At 36.2% G+C, this 25679-nt stretch overlaps 1 protein-coding gene across 2 annotated transcripts; it reads left to right on the top strand.

Moving 5' to 3' along the window:
- Positions 1–737: 737 nt before the first annotated feature.
- On the top strand, positions 738–25565 carry SOX30 (SRY-box transcription factor 30). 2 transcript variants are annotated; one of them, XM_033096817.1, is made up of 5 exons: positions 738–1746; positions 3357–3596; positions 4845–5024; positions 12386–12875; positions 24510–25565. In XM_033096817.1, the coding sequence occupies exons 1-5, from the start codon at positions 738–740 to the stop codon at positions 24889–24891; spliced, it is 2301 nt and encodes a 766-aa protein (XP_032952708.1). In that variant the 3' UTR covers positions 24892–25565. The 2 variants fall into 2 exon arrangements, with proteins under 2 accessions (XP_032952708.1, XP_032952709.1); XM_033096818.1 differs by lacking the exon at positions 12386–12875 and having other exon boundaries at positions 24510–24628.
- Positions 25566–25679: the final 114 nt, after the last annotated feature.

Here is a 25679-nt window from a genome sequence, read left to right as displayed (position 1 = left end):
AAGCTGGAACAAAGCCATGGCGGAGGAAAGGAAAAGTGGATGAATTTTAGATGTATTTTACAAGTAGGGTCCATAGGGCTAGTGATTAATGTAAAATTTAACTAACACAGTAATCACACAAAGTCAAATTCCCTTTCCAGTAAGGGAATCAACTAACTAATGGGATTATTGAGGTCACAGCATTTCCCCCTTTCCCAGTGATGCTCAGGGCCTATTGTGTATTCTGTTAAGCGCAAACAAACCGCGCGTACAAGGCTCGATTACTTGGCCCGCGCAGGGGACTCACGTGACATTATCCCTTGGAGTTCAGTGGCATGGAACCGCACAGTTTCCTGGGCAACGCCATTGTCAGGCACTCTGGGCGGGGGAGGGGGTAACTAAGGACAACGGCCCGAAGAGAATTCCGGAAGAGAGGGAGAGTCAGGGAAGGGAAAATGGGCAGCACGTGCCACAGCTCTGGCCAACGCGGGTGATTCGAGGGCTCTGCACGAGGCAAGAGCAGAGGGTGGGAGGAGCCGGAGAACGCACCTACGATTGGCAGGCCGGGGGTACAGGGACGCTTGTGATTGGGCGAGGCCACGACGGAGGGCTGCTTTTCGAACCGCGTAGGGTTCTGGGTAGCAAAGGGCTTGGAAGGGTCTTAACCGAAAGGGGGAGGAGGAAAGTCACCAACAAACGGCTGAGCTCACAATCCTGACCAGGAGCAGGCCAGGGTGTCCCCCTCCCCCCAACCCCCCATGGAGAGAGCCAGGCCAGAGCCACCGCCTCAGCCCCGCCAACTGCCGCGGGCGACCCCGCCGCGCCCACTGCGCCCAGCTCCGCCCCCGCTGCCAGTCGAGGGCACCCCGTTTCGGGCAGTGGCCGTCGAGCCCCCTTCGTCGCCGCCCGCCCCGTGCGCAGCCGCCATTGCAACCGTGGCCTCGTCGTGCGGGGAGGCTCCGGCGTCGGGGGTACTGCCCTCGGCGCGGCGGCTACTACACGTGAAGCCAGAGCAGGTGTTGCTACTGTCGCCAGGGCCACCGCTGCCCCAGGCCTGGGACGAAGGCGCCGCCGCCTCGCCCGCGCAGGCGCGACTGCTACAGCTGAGACCTGAGCTGCTGCTGCTTCCACCGCTGCCACCCACTTCGGACGGCGCCCCCTGCAGTCCAGAGTTGCACCCTATGCAGCCCCGGGCCCTGCACGTCAAGGCTGAGAAGCAGGAGCCTGGGCCTAGCTTGGATCCTTTGGCGGGGCCTGGGAGGTCCATCGAGGCAAGCCATAGGGCCTCCAGGGTGGCCAAGGTGGAAGGCCCTGGGCTGGCTCTCGACAGCTGCCGATGGGACGAGAAGGGCAAACTGGAGGCGGAGGAGGTCATGAGGGACGAGGTGAACGGCGGGGAAGGCAAAAGCTTGACTGCCGTCAGAGAAGGAATCATCAAAACGGAGGAGCCTGAGAGACTCCACGAGGACTGCAGGCTTGACGCGGAGTCCGCGTCTAATGGACTGGTCCATGGCAGCAAGGAGGTCATCCTGGCCCAGCCGTCCAGCGCCTTTGGGCCGCACCAGCAAGACCTCAGGATCCCTTTGACTCTTCATACCGTCCCCCCTGGGGCACGGATCCAGTTTCAGGGACCTCCAACTTCAGAGCTGATCCGATTGACCAAGGTCCCCTTGACACCAGTGCCTATTAAAATGCAATCCTTACTGGAGCCTTCTGTAAAAATTGAAACCAAAGATGTCCCGCTCACCGTGCTTCCCTCAGATGCAGGTATTAGACAGCAGGGGAATGTGGTTTACAAATTTCATCTATGTTGACCCATAGCTGACATGTCAGCAATTCAGAAGCCTAAGCTAGAGAAGTAAAATCATGGAACTGATTCTTTTCAGGGCAGAGTCTGCACAGGTATCACTTCTGATTAACTTGTACATATATTAGTAAAATACACTGACCCATTAAAGATTCCCAAACATTAAAAAAAAAATCTATTTTAAGGCCCCGTGAAGTTGAGATTTAGATGTGACTAATGTTTAATATACACAAAAATAGAAATATTCTTGCTAGACAACACAAAGCCCTCAGTTTATATGCTACAGATAATCAACATTTTAAAATATTGTATAGTAGTTCAATGTTTTTATGTGTATCAAGAAGTAGAAGAAAATAATGGTGTTTAATGAAAAAATGGTTAAACAGGAACGTTTTACTGAATTTAGAGGTGATTTTTTTCCTTTAAAAATGAACAGTACACATTTTTCTAGGAGAAAATAGTACATGATTAAATGTAACATTTTAGTATTCTACAAGCTAAGGACTTAGAAAAATATTGAAAATGAAAATACTGTAGAATAAACTAGAAAATTTTTTCAAAGAAATGACAACTGCAAATAGATATTTTATCCATTTCCAAATATATAGTTAGAAAATTCTTATTTTAACATTTAATTCAGACAAAACATTATGCCAATGAATGTCATAGAAAGTCATATTAATCTTCATATTTTCATTCAATTTTGTATTTATTGTTTTCTTTACTGATTCTTTCTCCCCACCCCACCTTCTTGCTTTTATTTTCAGCAGTTTTTAAACTTTGTTTATATTTTCCAAAGGAGAGGAAGGGAAAGCTTTCTTTATAATATTTATTTCATCCTTTGTGTTTTTTTAAAAAGTTTTATTATATATCAAGTAACCCTAAAACAAAGAGAAACAATATATAAAGTTTATAGACAGTTGTTTTTGATGAATTATGTATGAGATGGGAATTTAGCCAGCTTCCTTTATTGTGATTTCAGCTGGATCTGTGACTCTCAAAAAGTCACTTTTATCATTTTTCTCTCAGGACATGGGACTAATGCTGATGACCCACTTGGCAGCAGCTTCACTTTCATAATGAAATACAACTAATATAGTATTATAATATTTTTGCTTGAATGGGCACTACAGTGGTATATAAATCACTTCCTTTAAACATTTAAGAACGCCTACCTAGTGCTGGGACAATAGTCATGAAAAAGTCTTAGTTACTGTCCCCCATTGATAGAATATTTTTAATGGGAAATAAATTACATGTTAATTATTGTAAGAGTTATTAATAAAACTCAAAGAATAAGCCAGCAGTTTACTGTGTCTTCAACATTACTTCTTCCACAATATCTTCAACAATATTATTCTTCTGAGGCAAAGAGGAGTCATTCTAAGCTACAACTTAGAATGCTGAGTTCAGGGGTTATGAGGAATTCTGGAATACTGGTGTTCTTTGGCTATATTGAAGTGTATGTTTTCTCCTGATATTTAAAAAATAGATAGAGGTGGAGATGCACTTCACTTTCAAATTGTGTGTATGTGTCACATTAATTAGTCTCTTAATTTTTGTCATGTAGGAATACCAGATACTCCCTTCAGTAAGGACAGAAATGGTCATGTGAAGCGACCCATGAATGCATTTATGGTTTGGGCAAGGATCCACCGGCCAGCACTAGCCAAAGCTAACCCAGCAGCCAACAATGCAGAAATCAGTGTCCAGCTCGGGTTAGAATGGAACAAACTTAGTGAAGAACAAAAGAAACCTTATTATGATGAAGCACAAAAGATTAAAGAAAAACACAGAGAGGAATTTCCTGGTAATGAAAGGAAATGAACAAAACTTCTTTCTGATTTCTTTTAAATTTATTTAGGTAAACAGGAGGTTAGGTTGAGATTGAAAGACAAAAATGTGTAATTCTTTTCTGATCTGATATGTACCATAAAGAGAACAATGGCTAATATTATACTACTGATTAAATTGATACTGGGCTTAAGTTTTCTTAAACAGAACCAAGTAGAGGGATATCTGGTCTCATATTTCTAACTGATGCAAACCAGGGGACATACAGTTTTACTGTGATTTGGGTTAAATACATAGATATCAGCTTAATGAAGGGAAAGCTCTAGAGTTCTAGGCTATAATTTTGCAAATATACTAGAAAACGAAGTGTTAAAATCATAGCAATAGAAAAAACATGTAGTGCACACTTAAAGGCAATGAGAATTCAGGGGTTAACACCGTGCTCCATTTCAATATTATATGCTTATCAGAACAAAGTCGTGCCTTCTGATTGATACATTTATCCTCACCATAATGTCATTTGAAATGAATTCTGATTTCCTCCCCAGCAGTACAAACATTAAGATTAAGTTTTGGTAAATGCACAGTGTAAGGCCAACATGACTGTGCACAGTAGGAAAAGAATTATTTTTTCTAAAACACGAGCACAGAGGTTCTAAGGGGGGGATGGTCAGAGGCAGTGATGATAGGGAACCAGTGCTTCTCCTAGTTATGCAGGGTTACAACTGCCATAACTCCACTCATCTGACTTTGGAAAGAAATTGGGTTGCTGGTGGACTTGGAGACTGCCAAGTCCAGGAGAGTGATTCTTCCTAGACTAGACGTAAAAATAATGACTGGTCATTAGTGACCATTTCAGTGTAAGATATAGACAATTGTATCTTATAGAAAGTGAGGAACCAGGAGGAGATGAATACTGTCTCACTGGGGCCTTGTTTTCTAGGTAGAGGAAAAGCTTTAAGATTCAAACTCAATGCCTTGAATGGCTTTAACCACAGGTTCAGTATGTGTCTTTGAATATAAGACATTTGACCTTGCTCTTCCTTTGAATTACAGGTTACAACATTGACCACTAGTTAGGAGCTATATGGATATAGATGCTAAAATGCACAGAAAGAGTATCATAGAACTGGAAAAGATACCTTAGACAATAACTTTTTTAAAAAACTTAGACGTGTTTTGGACTTTTAATATGAAAAGAACTATTTAAAGGCTAAATAGGGTCTATATATTCAAATTAAAAAAGGTGTATCTTCTTCTATAGGTTGGGTTTATCAGCCTCGGCCAGGGAAGCGAAAACGCTTCCCTCTAAGTGTTTCCAGTGTATTTTCTGGTACCACACAGAATATCATCTCTACAAATCCTACAACAATTTATCCTTATCGCTCACCTACCTACTCTATGGTAATTCCCAGCCTACAGAACACCATCACTCATCCAGTTGGTGAGTTGGTTTTATTGTAGATTATGAATTTTTAAATAACTGTGTGAAAATTTTACTTCTTAAGTTGAAATTTTGATTCTGTTAGCTTAAAAATTTAGAAAAACAATGTTAAGTAAAAAAAAAAAATGAAGAAGAAAGTGAAACATTAAATTGGAGAAGAAAAAATTTCAGTACACATCAAAGCACTTGGTTAGCCCCAGTAGCAAATATTCCATGTATAAAACCTCAGACCTTTTAAGCAAATCAGGATGAGCCCATAGATTAGGCAGATAATGCAGGAAATGCCTGAAGTAATTCAATAGGAAATAGGAGTATCTTTTTATTACTGGCATTAAAGAATGCCTTACTAATGGGGTCTGAGGCATCCTGTCCTGGAATTTAGTAATGATGACTGATCTGTTAGGACTGTTCTCTTGCTGCCCTAGAAAAGCAATGAAAGTAATCTGTTTTCTACCAAATGTTTGGTTCATTATATTGTCTTTCCCTAAATTCTCCCCTATTATCAGTTCCTTACAAACTCCCTGTCTCCTGCTTTTAAGAACCCAAAATTGAGAATCTAGTAACTTAACTTGTTATAAGGCTATCCATTATTGGTCCTTCCAGAACCTGTTTTAACCATCTCTTAGGCAGAGCTTTTCACATTCACTACCTAAAACTATTGCTCTTTCCAGTATTTACTTGCTCAGGTCCTTCCAGTAGTAAAGGCACCCCTGTATGCTAAGAGGTTTAGGAATCTTGAAAATTGACTTATTAGAATCTTCGGCATTTTCACTTGTTTTCTGTGTAGCATTTTAGAAGTTGATAACAACAAAGCCACATTCAAGGTGTCTAGGTTGAAAAGGAAGGTGCAGAAAGCTGATTCTATATCCCTGTTCTTTCCAGCACAGCCAGGCACTTTCACCCTTCACTATTTGTCAGTATCACCTCTCATCGTGTATTTCAACCTAGGCTTAACTATGTTTGTGTTAACTTACCTTGTTTTTTCTACTATGTTATTTATGATTTCTGCTTTCACAATCTGTTTCTTCTCTTAATCCCTTTGTTTGAAACCTCCCTTCCATCTGCTTCTATCCACTGCTAAATGCTGTATGTTTTCTCTTCCCAGGAATAGATTTATTAATAATGTTCTTATTTGAGGCAGTTGACAGTTTTATACAACAAGCAGTTGACCCTTGAACAACATGGGTTTAAACTTCATGCATTCCCTTATTTGCAGATTTTTTCACTAAATAGAGGTGGCCCTCCTTTTCAGCTAATTTTGCATCTGTGGACTCAACCAACAGCAGATACTGTTTTTGATCTGGGGACATGGCAGGCCAACTGTGTCCGATGGCTCTGTGCCATTTTATATAAGGGGCTTGAGCATCCATGGATTTCGGTATCCCCTGGGGTCCTGGAATCAATCCCTTGCAGATACCGAGGGTGGACTGTATTAATTTTATGCAATTCTGAGCAAAGATATGGGGTAGATAGAAACTGGAAGATTTTCTCCTAATGTTGGCAGAGTTCTTACATCCATGATGTTGTATTTAAGTATGGCAGGGAGAATTATAGGAAGCATTTCAGAGCCATACACAACAGTACTTAAAATTAAGGCACAATAGTAATCTTTTGTTCACTATTTTTTCACACTGTCTCTTACTTTTGGTGATATGTGGTGTCAGTAAAGATTCTTTTCTTGAATCTCAAATGATAAACATAAGTTATTATCTTTTTAGTATAATTTGGGAATTGTTTTCCCAGATATATATCTCAATAGTTAATGATGAAATTTATGTTACTTTGCTGCCCAATTGTAAGTTTTGAAACATGTTCTTTTAATATGTTTTCATCAGGTTGGCATTATATTACTTACAGGAGTTGATATCACTTGCAAATTTGGAAATTTCACTGTATATTTCATTTTCTAAGTCATTTATAAAACTTAAATATGTACATATTATAGCACAAATCCCTACGAGAATCATACTTTTAATCTCTTATCATCTGCAGCTGTGAATTTTTTTACCTTTTTTATTTCTTTCAACTAATTTTATATTATGTTGTAAATATAAAGTCATGCTAATTTTATTTTTCAAACTTGTTTGCTTTATTCCCATGGTAGAAATCAATTTAGTGAGGTATGATTTATCTCTTATAGAAACGATTTACTCTCCTTTTTCTAGAAACCTTTGTGCATTAATATATTGTATAGATTTTTTTGCCAGCTTTTCAAATGTAGAAAATAGGCTCGCCAAGCTATACGTAGTTCTCAAGGTCACCACTTGCAATAGTGAGTTATGTTGACTTTCCAAAAATACTCTGGCAGAGAGACAATTTGTATCTACTTTATCTAATATATTCTCAGTTCTAACAGTCTCTCTACAGTTTTTAGGTAAATGCCACCCAAGGTCTAGTTTTATTCATTTTGTCAATTTGGATTAGAACATTCTGTGAGCTTGACATTATACTGCAATTGATCTAATATTCTTAACCTTTATGCTATGGAAATGGATTAGGGTTGAGAAATCTTCTTAAGGTCTTACTTACTAGGAAGGAGTTTATTGAATCTCTCTGTTCTCCTTTCAGTTGCTTTTAATACTGTAATGACTATTCCACTGATTCTCTTCATTCTGTAAAAGTCTTGAAAGAATCAGTTGGTATTGACTTTGAGGTTCCTCAAATGTGACTCCTTCAATTTTCCTTTGGACTACCTAATTTTTATTTGTGTCTGACTTACACACTTGGGCTTCTCCATTTTATGCATTTGGACAATCTTTTCATTTTAAAAAGATGGTTTTTGAGGTATATTTTTTTCTTTCTGGGTTTTTAGCATTATCATATAAAATGACCTTCATTTTTCTATGAATTTTTAACGTTAGGTATCCCTGTCAACTTTTTTTCCTAGCCAATATCTACGTTTCCAAAAATCTAATAACTCCAGGGTGGAGGTTTTTGGGGGTCTTTTCATGTTTGGATATTAAATTTAAAATGTTATGATCCCTATTGCCTAATATTTCACACACAGAAGTCATGCACTTTCTAGTTATATCAATTATTTGGTTCTCACTCAAACTTATTTCATTTTACTGTGTATTCTTCTAAAGCTGTTTGTTCCTATAAGCAATCATTTATTTGTCCAGTACTACATTATCCCAGCACATTTCTGCCTCATTAAGTCAATCTATTTGGAATCTGGTCATGTAATTTGGTTCTCCCTTGATTTGGTGAATGTTTCTATCTCAGATGTCTTCTCAGTCTATAGTAAATTCCAGTGCCACATTTGCGTGTCTATCTACCTGTCCACCACTACCCTATGTTTATTAAATATCAATGATGGGTCAAACTTTGTGCTGGGGGTGAAATACAAAGATGTTTTTACAGTCTCTGCTGTTAAAGAGTTTATAAGAGTTGTAGAAAGGATTGATACAAATACTGATTTTACTATCTCTTTGAGAACTCTATAACACCTATCTTGTTTGGTATTATTCCTACGACCAATGTTTACTCTGTCTCTCACATGTAACGCCACATCCCAAGCTCTTCTCCTGTTTCTAGTTTCTGAAAGTGCTTATAACATGATAGTCCACAATTCTCTTCATATATCTTTCTTTTATCAAATGTCTTCGATGCCAGTTATGCCAGGATTTTCATTTTATTATAAGTATTCAAATTTGTTTATTTGAAAGGCTTCTGGAACTTGGATAAACATTATATTTATCTTAGCTTGGCTTTTAAGTGTCACGTTGTACATAGATGAATTTTCTAGTGAGATTATTTTCTTCTTTACATTTTATTTCTCAAGTCTGAAATTGGTTTTCCTTATTACATCTGAACTCAGTTGACACCTTTCTCTCTCCTGAATTCACACATTTTCTCTAAATTTTTAGTTTAAAAAATGTTTACTACTATTTTAATTTTGTTGGTGGTAGACATATGGTGCCATTTTGGTTTATCCACCTCTTCTTGCTTAACCAACCCAAACCAAAACAAACCAAACCAAGCCAAACCTCCATCATTCTGATACTGTTATCATCCAAACAATCTGATCTTGTCCCTGCCTTGAGATCCATTCCAGCAAAGTGTTATGTCCATAAAAAAATGCAAATCTGGCTTGAAAATTCCTTGAAGGTGATGTAGCTCTTTATTTTAGGTTTTCTTGAGGGTGAAGAGAAGAAGGAATCACATGCTTCACTGTACAGTAAGTCTTCTTGGAGCTCCTCGTTTCCTTTGTCTCTCCCCAAAGTCCTACTTTTCTTACTAGCAGTTGCCTAATAGTCTTCCCAGCTCTCCATTCCCCTTCTTTGTCATTTTATCTTTATTTCTTATTCTATATCTCTCTATCCTCTCCTTTTCTCTCTGCCTCTGTTTCTCTCTCCTCAGCCATATGCTGCTCCTCCTCTCCTTCTCACTAACCTCCACACAGCTTTTTCTTATAGAGAAATCTGATCTGTTTTCAGTTTCTGCCATTCTTCACTCCTTCACTGTTCATCCATCCCAATTACACAAAAAAAGCTTCATTGCGTCCTTCGTCTATTCAGCACAGACAACAGACTCTTCGTCTTTGGAAGTGGATGGGAGGAGATTTGCAGGAATTATTGAAAACTATTAATAATTTTTTATTTTGTCCTTGTCATACTAGTCTATAGATATGCTAGCTGCTCTAACAAGCACCAAAACATAATAGTTCAAGCATAATTATGATTTATTTTTTATCCATGTAAAGTCAAAAGTAAGTATTTCTGATTGGTGGATGGCTCTTTTCCAAGGGGTGATTTATGGACTCAGGCTTTTTCTACCCTGTGATGCTGCCATCTTTAATGTGTGGCCTCCAAGGCCACTGTACTAATGTGCATGAACCTGCAGAAGAGAAAAAAGCATGGAATATCATGAATGAGAGTTGTTTTTATTATTTTTTTATTTGAAATATAATTGACATCACCTCGCGTTAGTTTTAGGTGTACAGAGGTGTGAAAGATTTTTATGGGCTGTCTCAGAAGTTGTGCACGTCACTTCTCGTTACACTTCACTGGGTAGCCCTTCGGCCACATGGCCACTCCTAACTGCCAGGGAGGCTGGGAAATGTGATCTAGCTGTGTGCTAGAAGATGAGGAAACAGGTGATTGGCTAGTCTTCATACTTAGCTGTAGTTTGATATGTTAGAGTTCTGCCTTTTCTGTAAGTCTTTTCTATTCACTGACAGTTTATCAGAGATGACTAGATGTTGCAGATGTTAACTGCCTCCTGCTTAGCAACCTGAATTTTGATGTTTAGGACATTTTCATTATACTTCCATATAACTCTCTATCTAATGTTTTACCTCAGACCAGAACAGAGGCTGACACATTAGTTGCTTAGTGAAATTTTGTTTAATTAAATAAATGCATGATTTATCACCCCTTGCCTCACTGGTACCCCTTCTTTTATAGAAATGTCTTTGGTAGAAAAGAAATTTGGAATCAGCTAAAAGATGAGTCCCTTCTTTCTTCAGTAACTGCGATAATATCAACGGTCTGTACAGCTCCTGTAATTTATGTTTCCTTTGCCTAGAAAGACCATTCAACTTCTGAGAATTAAGAGCTTCTTGTACTGGGTATAGGGCAGAGAAATCTGAATCAAAGGTAACTTTTAGGAGATATCTTGAGTGCAGTGATTATTCAATTAACAAAACTTGGAGAGATTTTATAAGTCCGCCTGGTTTGGTTGTTTAGAGGAAGTTTAGATCCCTTTAAACCAGATTAGTGGTAGACGTGCTATCAGTTATAGGCTTGTTTATTAGTTTGTTTTTTCTCTCACCTAGTCATACCTTTCTTAGCTATTATTAACCAGGTTCAGTGTTAAAAACTGTGAACATAAACATGAATAAAACAGTTTCCGTTCTCATACTCCCAGTTTCATGATGTGGTTGGGCTGGCAGATATGTAAATAATAATAAAAATTTATACTATTTTCTGGTAAGTGATAGATTTACAGTCTGTGCAGGAACAAAGAGAAAGGAAATTATTCTTGATCGATCAGGAAAGGCCTGACTAAGGCCTGTGCCTCACAGGTGGGAGGGCTAGTCCACATAAGCCCATCAGCTGAGAATCAGGACAGCTTCATTTACACGCTGCTCCTGTGTTGCTTCTACTTCACTGGGTCGGAGGCCATCTTGAAACAGATGGATGTATCCCTGTTTCCCTACGTCCAGGTTCAAGAGGGGTATTATCTGCCTTACCAGGAGAGAAAGGTCTTAACTAGGCAAGGCTGAGCAAAGCTCAACATTCCTCTGAGCCTCTGACAGAGGCGTTTCTAACCACTGAGTCTGTTCTTGGACTGCACTTCTGTATTAACAGAGACTGAACTGCATTTGGAATAAACTAGATCATGCCTCTATTGCTATGGCTTCTCTCTCTATTTCTTTGGAAAAGATTAGTTAAATTTAGGCTAAGCGTGTCATTTGGATAATTCAGCAACTCAGTCAGCAGGCCTCTCTTCTTCAGAAACAGAAAGATCAAAGTTTCCCCTGCCTTTAAAAATTCTGCCATATCCATCGTGTCCTGCTGCAATAATATTCCTTTCATATGTGTCATAAATTGACCTGTGGCACGTCCTATTCTCTCTTGAGAATTACTCTCTGTATTCACATTGAATACAATAACATGAAATAATTGTACTGATTGTTTCCTTAGTTTTTTTAACTAAAAATTAAATGTCATTCATAATTTGGTTTAATATAAGGACGTACACAAAATGAAAGAAAAATGACCCATGCCCACTATGCTGAAACCTCTATTAATATTAAAAATAAAATTAATATATGTAGATAATAGAAAATTCAAACAGAACTTATAGGTATAAAATGCAAGTCTAGCTTTTCCTACCGCTCGACTGCCCTGTCTCCTCTCCCAGATGACCACTCCTTAAAATAACCAATCAGTAGTTTCATATTATTTCTTTTAGAAACATTTATATATATATATATATTTATATATATATATATATATATATGCGTATGCCAGCATTTGTGTGTATTCATCTTTTACTCCATCACTCAATAATTTTATTCATTTATTTCTTCATCAAAAAAATCGTTGAGGGCCCATTCAGTGTCAAGCAGAATTTAGGGAAATAACAGCAGTGAACCAAACAGAAAAGGTCTCGCCTTTCATGATGCTTAGAATCTAGGTGGGAAAGAGAAATCACAAAATATAAAATAAGTAAACAAGATGACTTCAGTTAGTTCAAAATGCCATAAAGGGGATAAATAGATGTGCTGATGCTATTAGCTAAGATGGTTAGTGAAGGCTTCTGGCTGTACAGTTTATTAAATTCAACTGAAAAAAAGAAAACCATGGAGTGACTTAATTAATGCCTGACCTATGATATTTTTATTTCTAAAGGTGAAGCCCCACCTGCCACCCAGCTGCCCACACCTGCAGTGCAGCACCCAAGCCCCATCACACTTTTCCAGCCCAGCGTCTCCGCCACTGCCCAGGTGGCCCTCCAGGCTCCAAGTCTGCCCCTCCGCCCAGCACTCCCACCACAGCGCTTTGCTGGGCCCTCCCAAACGGACACTCACCAGCTGCCTTCCGGAGAAAACCGCTCTGTGAAGAGACCCACACCTGTCTCTCTGCAGAGCACCAGGATTCCAACTAGTGCAAGTACTGCGCACGTCAGATTCACAACCTCGACCATCCCGCCTCCCAAGGAGTATCCCAGTGTTTCCACTTGCCCCAGAAGTACTCCAATCCCCCAGGCTCCGCCTATCCCACACCCCCACATCTACCAGCCTCCTCCCCTTGGCCATCCCGCCACGCTGTTTGGGACACCACCGCGCTTCTCTTTTCATCACCCTTACTTCCTACCTGGACCTCACTACTTCCCATCAAGGTAAATGAACTTTTTTTTTTTTCTTGCACCTTCAAAATACATACGGCCAATGAATTTTTACCTCTGAAGGCATCTCTTTTGTACTGAAAAAGGGACTTTCTCAATTGTGCTTCGAATATAATTTAAATTAGAGGCTGAATCGGGGCCAAGCAGTTAACATAAAATACATGAGGGGTGCAGATGAGGACTGGGGGAGCCCAAGAGAGTACTTGCTCCATCTAATGGGGCAGCCTGCTATTCAGCTCCAGCTGACTGTTGCCACATGAGATATGGGCTCCAATGTCGTCAGATCTGATTCATGAGAAAAATGAGTTAAAATGGACCTTAAGATCGTTTAGCCAACCCCCCTTATTGTATAAAGCTCTGTTTCTCACCTGTGATCTTGTTAAAATGCAGATTTCTGCATCGGTAGGTCTGGGGTATAGTAGTATCCTATACCAGGGTATAGTAGACCTGATCTTCCGGGTTTCTCATAAACTCCCAAGTGATGGCAATTCTGCTGGTTTGTGGACAACATTCGAATAGCAAGGGTCTAGAGAAGAGCACTTGATCTGAGAGGTTAGGTGACTTGTCCAAAGTTACACTCCCTCCCTCTCAGTGCCCCTTTTAACCAAAAAATTTCCCACGCCAGTCAAGGGATTGATTACCATCGGGAAATATCTAGGGAAAACAAATCTGTCACTTTTGATTTTGGAGTGATAGCATCCTAATAGAGTGGTATCAGCCTCTACTTTTCAATTGCTGTTAAGTGTGTAGACAGAGTTTCTGCTGACATGGAGTGTTATGTGTCTGACACCAGTATTCTATTGTTATTTAGAAATTAAAACTACTCCCCACTTCGGTATATCAATGCTTTAACAAAATAACTTTTGAGATATATATTATGTTGCTTCAATTCATAATGGGATTGCTTGCTTTCAAGTCCTTAGCCCAGGACTGAAAAAAAGTGGAAGTAGGGGATCAGATCAGGAGAAAGGGAGATTTTGCTACCTGTGGTTCTTTTTTTTTTTTTTCCCCCTGTCGGTTCTTTTTATCTTTAGCAGTTTTCAGAAGTCTTTTAGTTCCAGGAATCAAACCTCAAGAGACTTCTAAGGCCAGGGTTTGATAATCTCTTCTCATTGCTGTCTGCCAGGAGCAGAGATTTGATAGGAATTTTAGAGAATTTTACAGTTTTATAGATATAAGAGGAGTGCTAAGGACATAGCTGGAATTTAACACATGAGTAGGTTTGCGATCAGTCTTAGTTAGAACATCGAGGTCCACAAACGAAAGTTGCAGAAATTTTGTCTGTGTTACGTAATTCATTTTGTAATACAGCCAAGGCTTGGACAGCACTTACTCGTAGGAAAGGAGAAAAAGAAGCACCTAGAAGAGGCTGTGCCCACAATCTCATTCTAATCCCTATCATTTTTTTTTCTTTTTAGCATTTTGAGAGCTAGGCATTTTACCCAAGTCACAGGATTGTTGTGACAATTGTAATTCCCACAACAATCCTGTGGACTTGGGTATAATACTCCCTCACTTTTTCAGATAAAGAAATTGAGCAGATGTTAAATATCTTTGTTAAGGTCACACAACTAGTAAATGGCAGAGCCAGTAGTCAAACTTACTTTGTCTATCTGCTTTTGAATTCCATGTTTGTTATTTTCACTTATTAGTAAGGCTTCTCAATATAATGGTTCTTCTTGATTGGGAGCTGTTAGTTGCTAGCAGAGAATTACATGGAAAATGTGTGCTTTTGAATAGAAAATTCATATAGCCAAGTGAACGTTTGGGCAGGAAATGTTTCCTTATATAGTAAACAGATAAAATTATAGGAAGTTTATCTCCCTTACTCACGACAAGGCTTACAGGAGTTGTCTGTTAATGTACAAATCATCTGATAATGCAAAGAACATTTTAAAAGGAAGCTCTGGAAAGTAAGCCCTTAGAAGACAGAAACTATATCTTTAATACCACATTGCTAATTAATAATGATGCTATTGGAGGAACCACATGAAGTGAATTAGTACTATTGTACTGAATTTTATTTCATTTAAGAATGTCAAAGCAGTATGTCAACTATAAACATTAAGCTGCTTGTATTCCAAAACAGAAGACCAGCCTTCAAAATTATCATATGGTTTGATTACTTTTCTAACTTCTCCCTGTATGCATACACATATGATGATAAATTCCCCCAAAGAAATGAATAATCTTATTTATGCTTGTTTAGATAGAATATTTCAGTAAAATCCAGCCTGGCTATATGACAAATTTAATTGATTGCCTCTGAATTTTTCTATTGTCTCTTTTCCCAACTGATAACAGAATCTTCTATAAAGAATAGTCTCCCCTAACCTAACCTTTATGTGTGGAATTATTTGACCATTTCAATACTATAATTGAAATGACATTTGATATACATATCAAATATGTATCAAATGTACATATTTTCCAAGCAGTCTATTTTGCCCTATGTATCTAGAGTGAAAATCAGAAAGCTTATGCAGTTTAATCAAGGAGTCATTTTATAAAATAGATGGACGTTCAGAAGTGCTGATCCCTAGCTCGGAGAGCTAACATCTTCTTCCTTCCTTTAAATCTTAACCATCTTCATACTGTGATTATTGAAACACTTTCTTTTTGTATTACATTAATTTTTTAGGTTAGTATTTTTTTTCTCCCCCTACCCTTTCTCCCATTTTTTCCTCTTCCTTGCAGTATTTATACTTTTACATGCAAAGGCGATATCTAATATCTTCATTCTGTTGGCCATTGAGTAAATAAATGTGTTTAAAAGTCCATTGCAATTATGAATATAGAAAGGATATGAAAGACAAATGGGGATTTATTAACTTGAAATATATAGAAAATATAATCATGTATATGTATATACATGGGAAGGTAAGTCCAAAGAATTTCCAGATTTGTGAGAATATACAGCATCTTAACTGTGAAATTTCAGGCAACAGATCAAAGGTTAAAAGGAATTAGCCTTAACCTTTGTTTACCTTATAGACCTATTTAACAATTTGACTAAAGTTGTGGACCACTTCACATGATAATACACGTGTACAGACACGTACAATCTTTTGCCTAACCCTTATGGAGGAGGGAACGTAAAGTCCTCATATACGATAGACTTAGCGAACATGAAATATCTTCTGCTGTAACTATCTAGAAATATGGAATTTAAATATGAACAATTTAATACCCAGCTGAACTCACCATTTCCTTTGCTGTGTGGAAGCTTTTTAGTTTGAAGTAGTCCCACATGTTCATTTTTGTTTTTGTTGTTAAATTCAAAATATCATTGCCAAGACCAATATCAAGGAGCTTACTGCCTATGTTTTCTTCTTGGAATTTCATGGTTTCAGGTCTTATGTTCAAGTCCTCAATCCAATTTTTGTTGATTTTTGTGTTATGGTGTAATGTAGGGATACAGTTTTATTCTTTTTCATCTATCTAATTTTCCCAGCAGTTTATTGAAGCTATGATTTTCCCCCCATTGTATATTCATAGTTCCATTGTCATAAATTAATTGATAATATACATATGGGCTTATTTCTGGGCTCTCTATTCTATTCCACTGATCTATGAGTCTGTTTTTATCCCCAAACCATACGTTTTTATTAAGGTAGTTTTGTAATATAGTTTGAAATTAGGGAGTGTAATGCCTCTAGATTTGTTCTTTTTCCCTTAAGATTGTTTTGGCTATTTTGGGTCTTTTGTGGTTCCATACAAATTTTAAGATTGTTTGTTCTATCTCTCTGAAATATGCTATGGGAATTTTGATAAAGATTGCACTGAATCTGTAGATTGCTTTGGATAGTTTGGAAATTTTAACAATATTATTACTTCCAATCTATGAACATAGAATGTCTTTTTTTTATGTGCTCTTCATTTTTTCAGTGTCTTATAGTTTTCAGTATATAGTTCTTTCACTTCCTTGGTTAAATTTATTCCTAAGTATTTTATTCTTTCTGATGCAATTGTAAATGGGATTTTCTTAATTTCTTTTTCTGATAGTTTGTTGTAGTGTGCAGGAACACAAGTGATTTTTGTATTCTTACCAAAACAATTTTTTTATCCTGTACCTTTATTGAATTCATTGATTAATTCTAACAGTTTTTTGGTGGAGTCTTTAGGATTTTCTATATATAGTATTTCAACTACAAGTCAGGACAGTTTTACTGCTTCCTTTCCAATTTGGATGTCTTTTACTTCTTTTTCTTGTCTAATTACTCTGGCTAGGACTTCTAATTCTATTTTGAATAAAAGTGGCAAGAGTGAGCATCCTTGTCTTGTTCTTGACCTTAGACAAAACATTTTCAGCATTTCAATGTTGAGTATGATATCATCTGTGAATACTTAACCTTCAATAATGGATAGAAGTTCATCCATCCAAAAATGGATGAAGATCAATAAGGAAATAGAAGATTGCACAATACTGTAAACAAACTATATATATATATATATATATATATATATATATATATATATATATAATATGCACATATATGTGTATATATATTGGAGTATTTTTTATATTATATATAAACTATGTATATATACACTTATGTGTATATATATCTATATACACATATGTGTGTGTATATATATATATATATATCTATACACACACATAGTTTATATATAATATAAAAAATACTCCAACAACACAATATAGATTCTTCTCAAGTGCACATGGTATATCCTGTAGGATAGACCATATGTTGGATTACAAAATAAGTCTCAAAAAACTTTAAAAGATTGAAATCATACAAAGTTTCTTCTCCAACCATGATGGAATGAAGCTAGTATTAACAGAAAGACAACTGGAAATTCATAAATACATGAAAATACACTCAAACAACCAAAGGGTCAAAAAAGACATCACAAGGAAAATTAGAAAAAACTTTCAGATGAATAAAAATGAAAACACAATACACCAAAACTTAAGGGTTTTTATAGCGAAAACAGTGCTGATAGAGAAGTTTATAGCTCTAATGGCCTACATTTAAAAAAGAAACATGTCAAGTCAACAACCTAACTTTACACCTTAAGTAACTGAAAAAAGAACAGCCAAGAAAACCCAAAACTAGCAGAAGGAAGGAAATAATAATAACTATAGTAAAGATAAATGAAATAAAGAATAGAAAAACAGTGGAGAACTTAATGAAATAGAGAAAAGTCAACAAAAGTTGGCTTTTTGTAAAGATCAACAAAATTGACAAACTTTTAGCTAGACTGACTCAGAAAAAAAGAAAGAAGACATAAATTACTAAAAGCAGATATGAAATTGGGTACATTACTTCTGAGCTTACAGAAATAAAAATGATTATAGGAGAATACAATGAATTTGTACCAACAAGTTAAGTAACCTAGATGAAATGAACAAATACATGAATTACCAAAACTGACTCAAAAAGAAACAGAAAATCTGAACAGACCTGTATCAAGAGATTGAATCAGTAATCAAAAACCTCCCAACGAAGGAAAGCCCTGGACTAGATAGCTTCCCTGGTGAATTCAACAAACATTTAAAGAGGAATTAACATCAGTGCTCTCATACTTTTATAAAAAATGTAAGAGGGAACACTTCTAAGGCCAACATTATTCTGTTATCAAAGCCAGACAAAGATATCACAAGAAAGAAAATGACAAACCAATATATCTTATGAATATAGATGTAATACGTACTCAAAAAAATACTAGCACCTTGAATCTAACAGCATAGTAAAAGGATTATTGTATACCAAGACCGAGCATATATGTGTGTTTCATCATCTGAAAATCAATGTAATACACCTCATTAATAGAATGAAGGAACAAAACTACCTGATCATTTCAATTGATGCAGAAAAAAAATTTGCTAAAATCGAACACCTTTTCATGAAACCGTTTCCTGACTTCAAAACTTACTCAGAGAACTGGGAATAGAAGAAAATTTCCTCAACATGATAAAGGACATTTATCAAAAGCCCACACTTAATATCATACTCAATGATGAAGAACCAAAGCTTTTTCCCTAAGATCGGGAACAAGACAAAGATGCCCACTTTTACTACTGCTATTCAACCTTGTACTAGAAGTTCTAGCCAGCACAATTAGTTAAGAAAAAAAAAGATACCCAAAATGGAAAAAAATAAATAAAATTATCTCTATTCACACATGACCATATATATATATATATATATATATATATGTAATCCATATATATAATATATATAAATATATATGTAATATATATATTTATATATAATATAAATAATAACTAATATATAAATAATAATAAATAAATAGTATATATATAAATAATATATATATTATCTCTATTCACACATGACCATATATATATATCATATATATATATATATATGAGATATATATATATCATCCTAAAGAATTTACAAAAACTAATTAGAGCTAATGAATAAAACCAACAAAGTTGCAGGCTATAAGATCAATATACAAAAATCACTTGTATTTCTATACACTAGCAATGAACAACAAGCAAAATCCAAAAATGATATTGAGAAAACAATTTCATTTACAGTAGCATCAAAAAGAACAAAACACTTAGGAATAAATCTAACCAAGAAAGTACAAAACTTGTAAACTGAAAACTATGAAACATTACTGAAAGAAATTAAAGAAGACCTAAATAAATGGAAAGGTGTCCATGTTCATGCATTGGACTACTTAATATTGTTATCAGATGGCAATACTTCCCAAAGTGATTTACAAAATCAATACAGTCCACCTCAAAATCCCAATGGCTCTTTGCAAAAATGGAAAAGTTGATCCTAAAACTCATATGGAATTGTAAGTGACCCAAAATACTTAAAACAGTCTTGGAAAAGGAGAACAAAATTGGAGGACTCACAGTTGCTGATTTCAAACTTAGTACAAAGCTCTAGTATCAAACAATGTAGTATCAAGAGAATGAGAACACAAGCCACAGACTGGGAGAAAATATTTGCAAAAGACATATCTGATCAAGGACTGTTATCCAAAATATACAAGGAACTCTTAAAATTGAACAATAAGAAAATAAACAACCTGATTAAAAATGGACAAAAGACCGGAATGGACACCTCACCGAAGAAAATACACAGATGACAAGCTATGAAAAGATGGTTCACATCATATATCACTAGGTAATTGCAAATTTAAACAACAATGAGATACTACTACACACATATCAGAATTGCCAAAATCCAAAACACTGACAACACCAATTGCTGGTGAGGATGTGGAGCAAAGGAAAATAACTCATTGCTGGGGAGAATGCACAATGGTACAGCCACTTTGGAAGACAGTTTGGCAGTTTCTTCCAAAACTAAAAATACCGTTAACCATATGATCTGGCAATCACACTTCTTAGTATTTATCCAAATGAATTGAAAACTTATATTCATACCAAAACCTGCATATGGATGTTTGTAGTAGTTTTACTCATACGGTGAGTAGATAAATTAACTGTGGGTACATCCAAACAATGGAATATTATTCAGTGCTAAAAAGAAATGAGCTATCAAACCGCAAAAGCACGTGGAGGAAACTTACATGCATTTTTCTGAGTCAGAGAAGCCATGAATAATTTATTTTTTCCTTATTTACCACTTTGTTATAGAAATTTTCATATGCAAAGCAAATGGAATAGTATAATGTATCTCCATATACCCATAACATCAGTATGTATTTACTAGTTAAGGACTTGAAAAAAATGACCTCCTACCATTTTCATACCTAAAAAATTAATAATTCCTTATTGAATTTCTCTCTTGTTTCAGAACTCCCTTTTCACAATTGGTTTGTATAAAATAAGATCCAAGCAAGGAATACACATTGGATGTGATTATGTCTCTTACGCCTCTTTTATGCTACAATAGTACTTATCCTCTTTTTTTATTCCCATGTATTTATTGAGGAAACAAGAAATTTTCCACATTTTGGATTTGGCTTATTACATCTTTGGGTATTGTTTAACATGTTTCCCTATCACTCATTTTTCCTGTAAAATGATAGTTAGATCTTGCAACTTGATTAGATTCAGGTTCTTTTTTTTTTTTTGCACTGAGCCCTCACAGGTGGTTCTGTGTACTTCATATCGTATCACATCAAGAGGTATATAGAGTCTTTTTCTATTAGTGATGTTAAAAAGGATCTGTAGGTTCAGGTATTATCAGTCTGATTATGAGTTTTTTCACCGAAAGCAATGCTTCTCAATTCTTATGTGTAAGTAGCATCACTTAAAGAGCTTAGACCAAATAAATCAGAATCTTTGGGGATTAGAACCTGGGCAGCAAGTATTCTTTAAAAGTTTCCCCAGGTAATTCTGATGGTCACCAAAGATTCCGAAATACCAGCAGAATTATTTTAGTAGCTATGGTGATTGTTACCTAGACCCATGGATTGCAAAATGATGATTTTCTGACTTGATATTCCTTCATTCATTAGCTGGAATTCTTCTATGAAGAAAAACTTTTCCCTTATCAACTATTTGATTACTCTGAGATACTGGAAGGGCAGCATCATCCTTGATTTCTTCCCCATATCAATGAATCTTGTTTTGTTTGGGGGATCTTTTGATGCTCACATTTTCCCCTTTTTTATTTCCCCAGTTAGCTACAAGTTGGCTCCCATGTCCTTAATCTTTGATTTGTTAGTTTTTTTGCTCTCTGACACATATGTCATCTTGTACGTTATACATACCAGACCTGGAATCAGCCATTTTACCCAGAAGTCCAAGTTTCTTTTCCTGAAGGTGGTCTGAAGAAGTCACAATTTGGGTAATAGGGATGCTTACTGCTACCGAATTAACAAGATATCTAGGCTTTTTCGGTGGACAATATCAGAAAATGTGTATTTTTTGTGAGAAAAATAATTTATGAGCTTATATTGATATGTCCAAAATAAATGTAATATTGTAGAATTTCAAATGAAGTTCTTTGACTTTATGTGCTAGTATCATTTCCCCCTAAAAATCTTGGTTCCTAAGGATGATAACATCATTACTTATTTGCTTTATCCTACCAAACATGTTTTTTTACTGATATACATACACATATATACACGAAGAGAGTATAGTTTCAAAACAATGGTATCAATAGTTTCAAAACAGCAGTGTCACAAACAATAAAATTACTGAATGCAGTTTAAGATTTATTTATGATTCGTTTTCTTTGTAGGTTATATCTTATCAGGAAGGTAAAAGAAAAAGATCAGATTTAAATGATCTTGAAATAATTTTTCTCTGTGTATTTAAGGCACCTACAACTTGATATAAACTTGGGTTTATTTGCTTTCAATTTTTAGGGATTACTTTTTTAAAAAATTAAATTTGTTTAAAATTATGTAAAATATTTATATGATTTCAAAGTCAAAACCATAATATAAGGTACATTCTGAGAAGTTCAGCTTCTCTTCCTGTCTCCTCCCCTCTTCTTTCTCTCCTTCTACAGGTAACCATTTTAATTAGATTTTGTTTGATCTTTGCATTGTTTTTGAAAATAAAGGCAAATATACATGTATATGTATATTCACAATACATTATTAAATGTAACTTTTTGTAAGACTAATCATACATTGAAGATGTTTCTAGTTTCCAAAGTTCTCATGTACATCCTCTCCCAAGTTTCTTACGGCAGACCTTTTAAGTTGGCAGAACAGGCAATATTATCCCTATTTTATATAAGGAGGCCCTAAGGTTCAGATAAATTAAGATTTACTTAAGATTACCAGGTTTTTAAGTGGCACAGCTAGAACTAGTGCCCAGGTGTGTGGCATGGTAGTTAGGAGAACAAGTTCTAGAATCAGATTGCTTGATTCTATCTTACTGCTTACTAATTATATGACTTTGAGCAAATTACTTAATCTCTTTAAGGCTCCATTCCCTTTCTGTAAAGTAGAGGTATTATTGTATCTGTGTGTATCTCGTAGAATTGTTCTAAGGAATATTTAATATAACATAAACTCCTTAGCCAATGTCTAGAAAACATAGTAAATGCTTATTACATGTTGGCTAATATTATTATTCTGATAATTCTATTTGATGCTTTCCCCACTATCCCACGATGCTTCTATAGTTTTTTCTTTGCATCCATATAAACTTCTAGGATTACCCTTGTCTTAATTGATCTCTTTGTTCTCTGGATATAACATAAACTTGTTTTGAGCACACCAATATAGCCATGTGATGTTTTCATTTTAGAGTTTAACACGTGCCTAGTATATACCCAGATTTTAGAACTTTTTACAAAAAAATTCTCCACCAAGCCTCGCATAGTATCTTGCCTACATTGAGTCCTGAAAAAAATACTGGTTGAATTGTTTCTAGCTGATGTGAAAGGTTTGTGGAGGAGGTAGATTTGAGCACTCGCCTGAAGTGTCTGTGGAATTCAATGGATGGAGAGACCTGAAAGTGGAAGAGTTACAGGAGCAAAGTCAGAGTAGCTGGAAGTACAATGTATTAATGACAGATATAGTCAATTTAAAATGCCCAAATGGGGATGTGGCAGTAGGAATGGAGCCTGAAACATTTTAGAAACTTTGCCTCATCTCTGTGATATTTATCATGGGCAAGGTCCTTAGCACTTGGAGATTTGGGGGTGGGACACCAAATCACTGAAGAAAACCATGTTTTCAAAGAGTTTGAGATGATGGTCTAGTACGTCAATAATTTAAGTTTTTAAAGACAAGGAAACAAAGTTGACTTTTTCTTTTAAATGTGGGAGCATGAAATGAAACACCCATCTTATCATGGGTTTTGCTAATGCGCATGATCGTTATGTTTGTGTCGTCTGTCACTAGATGGAGTCCATGAGCCCGGGGAACTCTTGATTGGACCTTTCTATATACCTCTTCCTTTGATTCCTGTTCTGTGCCTTTGAAAGAGAGAATAAGTACTTTAAAATAAAAAATTTAAAAATCGACAAATGAATTTGAATGGCAGAATTTTCAGATTTGCCCTGTTTAAAAACATCAGTATTTTTGCCTTTAAAAAAGTCATCAAAATAATCTTTTACTTCTTCATATTCCTGCCCTCCAAAAATTTTTTTGGAAAATATCTTTAAAACCACATTTTAATATCAGTACTAAATCTTTCTGCTATTAACAGTGTTTTTAATTTACTTTATTATTGAATGTCAATTAAAAAGTTATTAATCTCTGTTCCAGGGCTTCCCCAAAGGCTCTTGATTTCAACCCAATTATACATCTTCCCCTCATAAGCTTTGTTTCAAATATTAGTAAGAACAATTGCTGCACTGCTTGCTAAGTGTCAGTTTTTAGCACAGCACGACACATGCCTGCATTTTTAAAACCTTACCTGGTGTAAGACGTCATGAGAGAGAGGCCCAGATTAGCATTTTTCTTTGTTAAGGTTGTCAAAAAGAAGCCTGAGGCTGATAACAGATTATAGTGCTAGTGAGTATTCCAGTCACAAGCTTTCTTTGCCATTTATTTTATGCTAGGGCTAAGCAGTAGTAAAAGGGCAAATGAATACATGAAGTGGTAGCAGAAAGTTGTCTTGGGAACTTTCCAGGCCCCAAAGAGGATGCACTTAAACTTGATCAAATTAGTCTTTATGCAAGGCAACATGTAGGCAAGGTGTGATCTAATTCCTTTTTTGTCTTTCTGCTGCAGCACGTGCCCTTATAGTCGGCCTCCTTTTGGCTATGGAAATTTTCCAAGTTCAATGCCAGAATGCCTTGGTTATTATGAAGACAGGTACCAAAAACATGAGGCTATGTTTTCAGCTTTAAATAGAGACTATTCTTTTAGAGACTACCCAGATGAACGCACGCACAGTGAAGATTCTCGGAGTTGTGAGAGCATGGATGGGACCCCTTACTATAGCAGTCATGGCCACGGTGGGGAAGAATACCTGACTCCCACGCCTCAGCTGGACATCGGAACCTTGGAGAATGACTTCTCAGCCCCGACATCAACTCCCTCTAACATTCAGCAAGTCAATGTCACCGATAGTGATGAGGAGGAAGAAGAAAAAGTGCTCAGGAATTTATAATTTTAAAACAAATATGCACAAAAAATAAACATTTCTTAAAATATATTCTGGGTCAGTTGGTGTGAGAAAAAAAGCCTAGAATGTTTTGCTGAGAGTTTTCGAGCCATGATTCGAGGAGTCAAACCAAACTCAATTTATGCCTTCATAAAGTTTTTATTAGTGAAACTGGAGTCCCGATGTTTCATCGTAGGAATATTTAAGATATGAAGTAGTTTATTTTAAGGTGGAAATTTGCATCAGTATATATTATCATTACTTTATCTTGGAATGTGCAAAATACCCAAACCTCACAATTATGTGAGGGAAAAGGGAGCATATATCTGGCATGACAAGTGTGATTGTATTTTACCTCGGGATACATTTATTTACTTTTCTTACATGATTTTTTTGTTTGGTGTTTATGTAATCCTTATGGATGTTGTCAATTTTTATGTACCATTTTGAAAATACTATGATAACTTTTAGTAGTGCATTGGGACTCAGTTACTAAATTTAATTTACTCTGATAACCAGTTATAAATTGAGAATGTGTCTTAACAGCACCTGGGTAATTCCTTCTGCTAAATTAGTCGTTTCTGTTTGGAAACATTTTCATCATCTTTTGTGGATATCTTTTTCCATTTGGTATACATTGTTCTACTTTTGTTATAATTAAATAAACAGAAAAAATTGTTCCTCTGTATGTTTTCTGTTTGAGAGATAAAAATAAGCAAAATGAGTATGGTTCGAATGAGGATGATTTCCATACCACATACAGATATTTATTTTTACTTGATAGTCTCCAGAAT

This window comes from Rhinolophus ferrumequinum, chromosome 24 (assembly GCF_004115265.2).
Source record: "Rhinolophus ferrumequinum isolate MPI-CBG mRhiFer1 chromosome 24, mRhiFer1_v1.p, whole genome shotgun sequence".
Lineage (NCBI taxonomy): Eukaryota > Metazoa > Chordata > Mammalia > Chiroptera > Rhinolophidae > Rhinolophus > Rhinolophus ferrumequinum.
The sequence above is the reverse complement of the archived record's forward strand: the minus strand, read 5'-3'. Positions and strand labels throughout refer to the sequence as shown.